Below are 12,991 nucleotides of genomic sequence, written 5' to 3' on the forward strand. Positions count from 1 at the left end.
CAAAAGAAATCAAGCTTCAAGTGTTAGAATCTCTTACGGTGTCAATGCTGTGTCTTTTGGAGGCGGCGACCGTGTGCTGCATGCGTGGCATCTTCCTCGAGTCTGACCGAGGACACAAGACATGAAGACGTTTAAATACACATGAATTTGACACTTGAGTAAAAGAAGAAATGTGATCGTTCCACGTCAGATGAGGATGTGATTCATTTTGTCCCCCGAGCAGTGAGATGTACAAACATGTTCGTGAACATATTCCATCATCTTCCTCAAGAGCTCCTTCAACCAGGAACCAATCGTTAACAACCATGGATTCATGTGACGGTTTGTTTCCCCGCTTGTCCAAAGAGAATCATAATGAACAAAACAAACGACCATTGTTATGAAGCTTGTGATTATAATTGAATAACGACAACTAACTGACTAAAAACAAAGTCTTTCAGTCTCTTCCTAGTCTTGGACTTTGAAAAATACGTACAAACGGGTGAAGATGGACGGTTCAAAGTAAGTAAAAGTTATTTGTAAAGATCTTTCCAGACCAGGGTCAAAAAGCGCTTTAACAAACAAAACAATAAACAGTTAAAATATATACTTTAAAAGATCAAGACACATAAGACAAACACAGGAGTCTCAGAAAATCGGGGAAAAAAAGCACAAATAAAAAAGCCAGTGAAGAGTTTGAAGGAGAAATGTGAGTTCTTCTACTAGAGCAGCCAGTGAAGAGTTTGAAGGAGAAATGTGAGTTCTTCTACTAGAGCAGCCAGTGAAGAGTTTGAAGGAGAAATGTGAGTTCTTCTACTAGAGCGTTTTGTATGCACTGCAGGCGAGAAGATCCTTCTGGTTTAGACACTAAATAAACTGTTACAATAGTGTAAACGACACAAACACATGGATCATAAGAGGAAGATCGTGTTGTAACATCGTTTTCCTAAGTTTACAGATATTTCTGAGTTGAAGGAAAGGAACAGATGGTGGCGCTGTGGGCAGATTCATGTCCACTGAAAAAAAAAAAGACAATAAATAATAAATACCAGTATTGTAATTTTAATGTATGCATTACTGAATATATTAGAAAATAACAAGGATTTTTTATCGTTAAATATATATATATTTTTAAGGCCAAAACATCTGGTATTTTTAATTATAACTAAAAACAATTGATGGGAAGGTTTGAACTCAAGTGCGTTTATAAAATGAACTTAAACATATAATCTAATGGTTTCATTCCTGCTGGTGTGAGAAAGGAATGCAAGGATGTCAAGAACCTCTGGAGGAGTAAACATGACCTCTGACCTCCAGGACAAATCAAGTCGACCCATAAATCTCTTCTGTGCTTCAGAAGAAAAAAAGAGTGTAAACTGTAGTTTACGAGTGAGACTTGAATCCAGCTCGGATTTAATTCTTCAAGCGAGTCTAAGCATCAGATTCCTGACCCGACGGAAAACTATTAGGAATATCTTGAATTTCTATTTTCTTCCGTTATTTCCGGGCAAACATAATATGACAAACATAACGCTGTACAGACCTCTGTATAGACCGCTGTATAGACTGCTGTATAGACTGCTGTATAGACTGCTGTATAGACTGCTGTATAGACTGCTGTATAGACTGCTGTATAGACTGTTGTATAGACTGCTGTATAGACTGCTGTATGGACCGTTGCATAGACCGCTGTATAGACTGTTGTATAGACTGCTGTATAGACTGTTGTATAGACTGCTGTATGGACCGTTGTATAGACTGCTGTATGGACCGTTGCATAGACCGCTGTATAGACTGCTGTATAGACTGCTGTATAGACTGCTGTATAGACTGCTGTATAGACTGTTGTATAGACCTCTGTATAGACTGCTGTATAGACTGTTGTATAGACTGCTGTATAGACTGTTGTATAGACTGCTGTATAGACTGCTGTATAGACTGTTGTATGGACCGTTGCATAGACTGCTGTATAGACTGCTGTATAGACTGCTGTATAGACTGCTGTATAGACTGCTGTATAGACTGCTGTATAGACTGCTGTATAGACCGCTGTATAGACCGCTGTATAGACCGCTGTATAGACTGTTGTATAGACCGTTGTATAGACCGCTGTATAGACTGCTGTATAGATTGCTGTATAGACTGTTGTATAGACCTCTGTATAGATCGCTGTATAGACCGCTGTATAGACCGTTGTATAGACCGCTGTATAGACTGTTGTATAGACTGCTGTATAGACTGTTGTATGGACCTCTGTATAGATCGCTGTATAGACCGCTGTATAGACCGTTGTATAGACCGCTGTATAGACTGTTGTATAGACTGTTGTATAGACTGTTGTATGGACCTCTGTATAGATCGCTGTATAGACCGCTGTATAGACCGTTGTATAGACCGCTGTATAGACTGCTGTATAGACTGCTGTATAGACTGCTGTATAGACTGCTGTATAGACCGCTGTATAGACCGCTGTATAGACCGCTGTATAGACTGTTGTATAGACCGTTGTATAGACCGCTGTATAGATTGCTGTATAGACTGTTGTATAGACTGTTGTATGGACCTCTGTATAGATCGCTGTATAGACCGCTGTATAGACCGTTGTATAGACCGCTGTATAGACTGTTGTATAGACTGCTGTATATACTGCTGTATAGACTTCTGTATGGACTGCTGTATAGACTGCTGTATAGACTGTTGTATAGACCTCTGTATAGATCGCTGTATAGACTGCTGCATAGACCGCTGCATAGACCGTTGCATAGACCGCTGTATGTCGGGTCAATAAAGTTAAAGATAAAAGGACGTTCATTAAAAGAATCAAATGTCAAAGCGAACAATGCGAGGATGACGCTTCACCCTCAGACCAGATTGTTCTCTGTGAGTCACGTAAATACCGGGCGTGGCTCCTGCTGGCAACACAAGCTTTTCAGGTCGATATTAACTTTAACTCAACACGTCCTGTGGTCCACCACATAATAATGCTATCGTCATTGTATAGACCGTGGGAGTATAGACCACCATGTATAGACCTCCACGTGTAGACTGCCTTGTATAGGCCGCAGTGTTTAGGCCGTCGTATACACTGTTGTATATATATATATAGACTGTTGTATAGACTGTTGTGTATAGACCTCTGTACAGAACGCTGTGTAGACCGTTTTATAGAGTTTTATAAACAGCTGTACAGACCACTGTACAGACCATCGTACAGACCGTTTTATAGAGTTTTATAAACAGCTGTACAGACCACTGTACAGACCACTGTACAGACCATCGTACAGACCGTCGTACAGACCGTCGTACAGACCGTCTTACAGACCGTCTTACAGACCGTCTTACAGACCGTCGTACAGACCGTCGTACAGACCGTCTTACAGACCGTCTTACAGACCGTCTTACAGACCGTCTTACAGACCGTCGTACAGACCGTCTTACAGACCGTCTTACAGACCGTCGTACAGACCGTCTTACAGACCGTCTTACAGACCGTCTTACAGACCGTCTTACAGACCGTCTTACAGACCGTCTTACAGACCGTCTTACAGACCGTCTTACAGACCGTCTAACAGACCGTCTAACAGACCGTCTTACAGACCGTCTTACAGACCGTCTTACAGACCGTCGTATTGACCGTCTTATAGTACGTTGCATAGACTGTTGTGGTTTGCACCTTCTTCAGTCCATTTTTATTTTATGTGTAAACTGAGCTGTAATGATGTTCTCTCCTCACTGTGGGATAAATATATACATTTTCTTATCTTAAGTCTCTCGCGTGATATTTGCTCACGTCCTTGCCGAGGGTTTTGAAACAGCAACGTTGTGACTCGTTCTTGAGTCGAGGACGAAACATCTCTTGTACACATTACTAGTAATAAAAAGTTTATCTAATCTCATCACAATCCAAAGTCCGACCTTTAAACTGTGGCTTGACAAGTAAAGCAGGTCAATAAAATCATCTAAGCTCAGGTGTGTTTACACTTCATTTGTTCGAAGACATGGAAGACATGGAGCTTTTGATCAGTAAAGAGTTAAACGCTGACACACAGTTGCTACCACTGGATTAACATGGCCCAGGTGTTGACTAGTAATACTAGTAGTACTAGACTATCAGGAAGTCATTTATATTTGTAAAGCGCTTTTCCAGACCAGGGTCACAAGCGCTTGTCGACCCTCAGTGAGGAGAAGATCTGACGTGACGTCATAATGTTGCTAACATGTTTGTGTGTTTGTGGGGACAAACACACAAACACACAAACATGTTAGCAAGTTGCTAGTTAGCTAAGTTAGCTCGTGTTTCTCAGTTGTTTCTCGGTTGATCTTCTGCCACCGAACACTTCCTCACATCACGTCAGATCCCCTCGTGTTGAGTCACGAACACGAATGAACGACAACTACACGGTTGTGTTGCATCAACACAACCGTGTTTCGTTTCCTCACAACACGAAACCAACCACACAGAGAAATACACAAACCGTTTTTAAAATTGTGTTCAACAGAAGAGTGACGTCATCGTGTGTGCTGCTCGAACACTCACCTGTTGTTCTACCATCCAGGTGAGCTGAAGATTCAAGGAACGACGGTGAGAGAAGTTTCTGAGCTTTACATCCGCGTCACAGGCTGGCGCACATGTGACGTCATCACGGCACGCCCAACGCTGGCGCGAAGTTTCAGGTTGGTTTCAGTAAATGACTTTAGTTTAACGAGAAATGAAAGTTATGTATATAAAATATACTTTTATTAACATTCAACATTGATTATAGTTCAATGTTTTGATTATAATTTAAATATTTTGATTATAGTTGAAAATGGTTTGATTTTAGATGAAAATTGTTTGATTATATTTGAAAATTGTTTGATTATATTTGAAAATTGTTTTTTATTGTTAAAAAATGGTTTGATTTTAGATGAAAATGGTTTGATTGTAGTTGAAAATTGTGTTTGACTCAAAGTGAACAATTGTTTAAAAACCACTGAAACTGTTGTGAAGAACAAAAAAACAATAAACAAATATTATTATAATTTCATTTATTCATATATTTTCTATATATAATATATTATCTTGAACACAGTAATCATGAGTGTGATGTTTTTAATGTAGTTTGTATTGTAAGGAAAGTAAATGAAGATGTGGTGGACCAGCTAACATGACTTGGCGGCCAGTCTCGGCCCGCAAACCTTCAAATGGTGTATTATGGAAGTAAAGATGGACGTGAGGATGATCTACTATCAGAACATTTTCTACTATCAGAACATATTCTACCATCAAAACATGTTCTACTATCAGAACATGTTGTACTATCAGAACATGTTCTACTATCAGAACATGTTGTACTATCAGATCATGTTCTACTATCAGAACATGTTCTACCATCGGAACATGTTCTACTATCAGATCATGTTCTACTATCAGAACATGATCTACTATCAGAACATGTTCTACTATCAGAACATGTTCTACTACCAGAACATGTTCTACTATCAGAACATGTTCTACTATCAGATCATGTTCTACTATCAGAACATGATATACTATCAGAACATGTTCTACTATCAGAACATGTTCTACTACCAGAACATGTTCTACTATCAGAACATGTTCTACCATCGGAACATGTTCTACTATCAGTTCATGTTCTACTATCAGAACATGTTCTACCATCGGAACATGTTCTACTATCAGTTCATGTTCTACTATCAGAACATGTTCTACTATCAGAACATGTTCTACCATCGGAACATGTTCTACTATCAGAACATGTTCTACTATCAGAACATGTTCTACCATCGGAACATGTTCTACTATCAGATCATGTTCTACTATCAGATCATGTTCTACCATCAGAACATGTTCTGATAGTAGAACATGTTCTGATAGTAGAACATGTTCTACTACCAGAACATGTTCTACTATCAGAACATGATCTACTATCAGAACATGTTCTGGTAGTAGAACATGTTCTACTATCAGAACATGTTCTACTACCAGAACATGAAGGTTCCAGTCAAGTTCAAGTCCTAGTTGACCTTCAGCTCAAAGTGGTCGCTCTGCCTGAGCAGACCCTTGAAGATGGTCTCCTGGTCCAGGAAGAAGTCCAGGTCCTGAGCGTTGATGATCCGGGTCACCAGCGCCTGCTCAATGATGGGCGACTCACACTGGCGATGATGAACCATGTGACTCACGTTTCTACCTGGTTCAACCGTCACCGCACCCATGATCCTGTTCTCAAGTAGAGGGTTCGGTCCTGACTGATCCGACACCCATGTGGTTCCACCGGTTCTGAAGGACCCGTCGACGACACTGACTCGAGACTTGTTGAGCGACTCACTCGATTCAAAGTGTGACGGTCTCTGAGCCGGACTCTCTCTGAGGGTTCTTCGAAGGTAGCTGGTGTAGCGCTGGACCAGGTTCCCAAACCCGGTCCTGTACGACAGACGCAGCGCCTCGGCTGAACCCACCGGTACCGAGTGCATTCGGACCTGAAAGATGAACAAAGAAAAACAAACAACATGAAACAAACATGACCTTGTGGTGTTAAAACAAGAAAATAAGATAGTAATATATAGAAGAAAATCAGTGTCAACTGAAGGCAGGAACACATTTTCAACTGTAATCAAACAATTTTCAACTGTAATCAAACAATTTTCAACTATAATCAAACAATTTTCAACTGTAATCAAACAATTTTCAACTGTAATCAAACAATATTCAACTATAATCAAACAATTTTCAACTATAATCCAACAATTTTCAACTGTAATCAAACAATATTCAACTATAATCAAACAATTTAAACTATAATCAAACAATTTTCAACTATAATCAAACAATATTCAACTATAATCAAACAATTTTCAACTATAATCCAACAATTTTCAACTGTAATCAAACAATTTTTAACTATAATCAAACAATTTTCAACTATAATCAAACAATTTTCAACTGTAATCAAACAATTTTTAACTATAATCAAACAATTTTCAACTATAATCAAACAATTTTCAACTAGAATCAAACAATTTTCAACTATAATCCAACAATTTTCAACTGTAATCAAACAATTTTCAACTATAATCCAACAATTTTCAACTGTAATCAAACAATTTTTAACTATAATCAAACAATTTTCAACTATAATCAAACAATTTTCAACTATAATCAAACAATTTTCAACTAGAATCAAACAATTTTCAACTATAATCCAACAATTTTCAACTGTAATCAAACAATTTTTAACTATAATCAAACAATTTTCAACTATAATCCAACAATTTTCAACTGTAATCAAACAATTTTTAACTATAATCAAACAATTTTCAACTATAATCAAACAATTTTCAACTAGAATCAAACAATTTTCAACTATAATACAACAATTTTCAACTGTAATCAAACAATTTTCAACTATAATCCAACAATTTTCAACTGTAATCAAACAATTTTTAACTATAATCAAACAATTTTCAACTATAATCAAACAATTTTCAACTATAATCAAACAATTTTCAACTAGAATCAAACAATTTTCAACTATAATCAAACTATTTTCAACTGTAATCAAACAATTTTCAACTAGAATCAAACAATTTTCAACTATAATCCAACAATTTTCAACTGTAATCAAACAATTTTTAACTATAATCAAACAATTTTCAACTGTAATCAAACAATTTTCAACTAGAATCAAACAATTTTCAACTATAATCCAACAATTTTCAACTGTAATCAAACAATTTTCAACTATAATCAAACAATTTTCAACTGTAATCAAACAATTTTTAACTATAATCAAACAATTTTCAACTATAATCAAACAATTTTCAACTAGAATCAAACAATTTTCAACTAGAATCAAACAATTTTCAATTATAATCAAACAATTTTCAACTATAATCAAACAATTTTCAACTATAATCCAACAATTTTCAACTATAATCAAACAATTTAAACTATAATCAAACAATTTTCAACTGTAATCAAACAATTTTCAACTGTAATCAAACAATTTTCAACTAGAATCAAACAATTTTCAACTATAATCCAACAATTTTCAACTGTAATCAAACAATTTTTAACTATAATCAAACAATTTTCAACTATAATCCAACAATTTTCAACTATAATCTAACAATTTTCAACTAGAATCAAACAATTTTCAACTATAATCCAACAATTTTCAACTGTAATCAAACAATTTTCAACTATAATCCAACAATTTTCAACTGTAATCAAACAATTTTCAACTGTAATCAAACAATTTTCAACTATAATCCAACAATTTTCAACTGTAATCAAACAATTTTTAACTATAATCAAACAATTTTCAACTATAATCCAACAATTTTCAACTATAATCAAACAATTTTCAACTAGAATCAAACAATTTTCAACTAGAATCAAACAATTTTCAATTATAATCAAACAATTTTCAACTGTAATCAAACAATTTTCAACTATAATCCAACAATTTTCAACTATAATCAAACAATTTAAACTATAATCAAACAATTTTCAACTGTAATCAAACAATTTTCAACTATAATCAAACAATTTTCAACTAGAATCAAACAATTTAAACTATAATCAAACAATTTTCAACTATAATCAAACAATTTTCAACTATAATCAAACAATTTAAACTATAATCAAACAATTTTCAACTATTATCAAACAATTTAAACTATAATCAAACAATTTTCAACTATAATCCAACAATTTTCAACTATAATCCAACAATTTTCAACTATAATCAAACAGTTTTCAACTATAATCCAACAATTTTCAACTATAATCAAACTATTTTCAACTATTATCAAACCATTTTCAACTATAATCCAACAATTTTCAACTATAATCCAACAATTTTCAACTATAATCCAACAATTTTCAACTATAATCAAACAGTTTTCAACTATAATCAAACAATTTTCAACTATAATCAAACTATTTTCAACTATAATCCAACAATTTTCAACTATAATCCAACAATTTTCAACTATAATCCAACAATTTTCAACTATAATCAAACAGTTTTCAACACTACTTGTGTATTTCATGTACACTTGTGTATTGTATGCAATGAACACAATATTTACTTCATATATACATTTGTTATTATTATTATGGTTGTTAGGACATGTTGAAGACCTTGACCTCCAGTCTACCTGATGTATCCTCATGTGCAGGTGCACGGCCGCGCCTGTCAGCCACTGCTGCAGGGCGACAGTGCCCATCCTCTTCTTCATGGTCATCCTCTCATAGTGGTCCAGCATCTCCAGCTTCAGCAGCGAGTCGAAGAGCTCCGTGGTTTCAGCCATCCTGTCTCCATCGTTGACCATGGTGGGAATCACCTGAAGGTAGTTCACGATGATCCGCCCGATTCTTGAGGAGCCCATGATCCCGAAGATCTTTTTTGGACGAAGCTTTCTGTCGGGTGTTCCTGTGACCTGCAGAGAAACATCAGTGTTTGAAGAACCACTGCATGAAGAGCTGGTTCTGAAGGTCATAATTGTTTGAAGAACCACTGCATGAAGAGCTGGTTCTGAAGGTCATCAGTGTTTGAAGAACCACTGCATGAAGAGCTGGTTCTGAAGGTCATCAGTGTTTGAAGAACCACTGCATGAAGAGCTGGTTCTGAAGGTCATCAGTGTTTGAAGAACCACTGCATGAAGAGATGGTTCTGAAGGTCATCAGTGTTTGAAGAACCACTGCATGAAGAGATGGTTCTGAAGGTCATCAGTGTTTGAAGAACCACTGCATGAAGAGATGGTTCTGAAGGTCATCAGTGTTTGAAGAACCACTGCATGAAGAGATGGTTCTGACGGTCATCAGTGTTTGAAGAACCACTGCATGAAGAGCTGGTTCTGAAGGTCATCAGTGTTTGAAGAACCACTGCACGAAGAGCTGGTTCTGAAGGTCATCAGTGTTTGAAGAACCACTGCATGAAGAGCTGGTTCTGAAGGTCATCAGTGTTTGAAGAACCACTGCATGAAGAGCTGGTTCTGAAGGTCATCAGTGTTTGAAGAACCACTGCACGAAGAGCTGGTTTTGAAGGTCATCAGTGTTTGAAGAACCACTGCATGAAGAGCTGGTTCTGAAGGTCATAATTGTTTGAAGAACCACTGCATGAAGAGCTGGTTCTGAAGGTCATCAGTGTTTGAAGAACCACTGCATGAAGAGCTGGTTCTGAAGGTCATCAGTGTTTGAAGAACCACTGCATGAAGAGCTGGTTCTGAAGGTCATCAGTGTTTGAAGAACCACTGCATGAAGAGATGGTTCTGAAGGTCATCAGTGTTTGAAGAACCACTGCATGAAGAGATGGTTCTGAAGGTCATCAGTGTTTGAAGAACCACTGCATGAAGAGATGGTTCTGAAGGTCATCAGTGTTTGAAGAACCACTGCATGAAGAGATGGTTCTGACGGTCATCAGTGTTTGGAGAACCACTGCACAAAGAGCTGGTTTTGAAGGTCATCAGTGTTTGAAGAACCACTGCATGAAGAGATGGTTCTGAAGGTCATCACTGTTTGAAGAACCACTGCATGAAGAGATGGTTCTGACGGTCATCAGTGTTTGAAGAACCACTGCATGAAGAGCTGGTTCTGAAGGTCATCAGTGTTTGAAGAACCACTGCATGAAGAGATGGTTCTGAAGGTCATCAGTGTTTGAAGAACCACTGCATGAAGAGATGGTTCTGAAGGTCATCAGTGTTTGAAGAACCACTGCATGAAGAGATGGTTCTGAAGGTCATCACTGTTTGAAGAACCACTGCATGAAGAGATGGTTCTGAAGGTCATCAGTGTTTGAAGAACCACTGCATGAAGAGCTGGTTCTGAAGGTCATCAGTGTTTGAAGAACCACTGCATGAAGAGATGGTTCTGAAGGTCATCAGTGTTTGAAGAACCACTGCATGAAGAGATGGTTCTGACGGTCATCAGTGTTTGAAGAACCACTGCATGAAGAGATGGTTCTGAAGGTCATCAGTGTTTGAAGAACCACTGCATGAAGAGCTGGTTCTGAAGGTCATCAGTGTTTGAATAACCACTGCATGAAGAGATGGTTCTGAAGTTCATCAGTGTTTGAATAACCACTGCATGAAGAGATGGTTCTGAAGTTCATCAGTGTTTGAAGAACCACTGCATGAAGAGATGGTTCTGAAGTTCATCAGTGTTTGAATAACCACTGCATGAAGAGATGGTTCTGAAGGTCATCAGTGTTTGAAGAACCACTGCATGAAGAGCTGGTTCTGAAGGTCATCAGTGTTTGAAGAACCACTGCATGAAGAGATGGTTCTGAAGGTCATCAGTGTTTGAAGAACCACTGCATGAAGAGCTGGTTCTGAAGTTCATCAGTGTTTGAATAACCACTGCATGAAGAGATGGTTCTGAAGGTCATCAGTGTTTGAAGAACCACTGCATGAAGAGCTGGTTCTGAAGGTCATCAGTGTTTGAAGAACCACTGCATGAAGAGATGGTTCTGACGGTCATCAGTGTTTGAAGAACCACTGCATGAAGAGATGGTTCTGACGGTCATCAGTGTTTGAAGAACCACTGCATGAAGAGATGGTTCTGAAGGTCATCAGTGTTTGAAGAACCACTGCATGAAGAGATGGTTCTGACGGTCATCAGTGTTTGAAGAACCACTGCATGAAGAGATGGTTCTGAAGGTCATCAGTGTTTGAAGAACCACTGCATGTAGAGATGGTTCTGAAGGTCATCAGTGTTTGAAGAACCACTGCATGAAGAGATGGTTCTGAAGGTCATCAGTGTTTGAAGAACCACTGCATGAAGAGATGGTTCTGAAGTTCATCAGTGTTTGAATAACCACTGCATGAAGAGATGGTTCTGAAGGTCATCAGTGTTTGAAGAACCACTGCATGAAGAGCTGGTTCTGAAGGTCATCAGTGTTTGAAGAACCACTGCATGAAGAGCTGGTTCTGAAGGTCATAATTGTTTGAAGAACCACTGCATGAAGAGATGGTTCTGAAGGTCATCAGTGTTTGAAGAACCACTGCATGAAGAGCTGGTTCTGAAGGTCATCAGTGTTTGAAGAACCACTGCATGAAGAGATGGTTCTGAAGGTCATCAGTGTTTGAAGAACCACTGCATGAAGAGATGGTTCTGAAGGTCATCAGTGTTTGAAGAACCACTGCATGAAGAGATGGTTCTGAAGGTCATCAGTGTTTGAAGAACCACTGCATGAAGAGCTGGTTCTGAAGTTCATCAGTGTTTGAAGAACCACTGCATGAAGAGCTGGTTCTGAAGGTTCTGAAGGGTACTATTCTAATTGCATGGTACTGATATAATCCCAGTGTACTATTATACTTGCATGACTGATATAATTCCATGTTACTATTGTACTTCCATGGTAATATTATACTTCCATGGTACTGATATACTTCCATAGTACTGATATACTCCCAGTGTACTATAATACTTCCATAGTACTGATATACTTCCATAGTACTGATATACTCCCAGTGAACTATAATACTTCCATGGTACTGAAATACTCCCAGTGTACTATAATACCTCCATATTACTGATATACTCCCAGTGTACTATAATACTTCCATAGTACTGATATACTCCCAGTGTACTATAATACATAGTAGTGATTTACTCCTAGTGTACCATGAAACTTCCATGGTACTGATATACTCCCAGTGTACTATAATACCTCCATAGAACTGATATACTCTCAGTGTACTATAATACATGGTACTGATATACTCTCAGTGTCCTATAATACATGGTACTGATATACTTCCAGTGTACTATAATACATAGTACTGATATACTCTCAGTGTACTATAATACATGGTACTGATATACTCTCAGTGTACTATAATACATGGTACTGATATACTCCCAGTGTACTATAATACATGGTACTGATATACTCCCAGTGTACTATAATACATGGTACTGATATACTCCCAGTGTACTATAATACATGGTACTTATATACTCTCAGTGTACTATAATACATGGTACTGATATAATCTCAGTGTA

The 12,991-nt window shown here is 37.5% G+C and overlaps 1 protein-coding gene across 1 annotated transcript in view; it reads right to left on the reverse strand.

The window, feature by feature from the left end:
* The window catches only part of ttc3 (tetratricopeptide repeat domain 3), a 47,002-nt gene that overhangs the window by 31,142 nt on the left and 2,869 nt on the right, over positions 1 to 12,991 (reverse strand). Inside the window, exons 2-5 of the mRNA XM_087808063.1 lie at positions 9,145 to 9,426; positions 6,007 to 6,459; positions 4,517 to 4,586; positions 38 to 102 (exon numbers count right to left, since the gene is read on the reverse strand). Of these exons, the coding sequence (XP_087664189.1) occupies positions 38 to 102; positions 4,517 to 4,586; positions 6,007 to 6,459; positions 9,145 to 9,426 (870 nt within the window). The remainder of the gene's footprint in view (positions 1 to 37; positions 103 to 4,516; positions 4,587 to 6,006; positions 6,460 to 9,144; positions 9,427 to 12,991) is intronic.

This window comes from Callionymus lyra, chromosome 14 (genome assembly GCF_982586985.1).
Source record: "Callionymus lyra chromosome 14, fCalLyr1.hap1.1, whole genome shotgun sequence".
Lineage (NCBI taxonomy): Eukaryota > Metazoa > Chordata > Actinopteri > Syngnathiformes > Callionymidae > Callionymus > Callionymus lyra.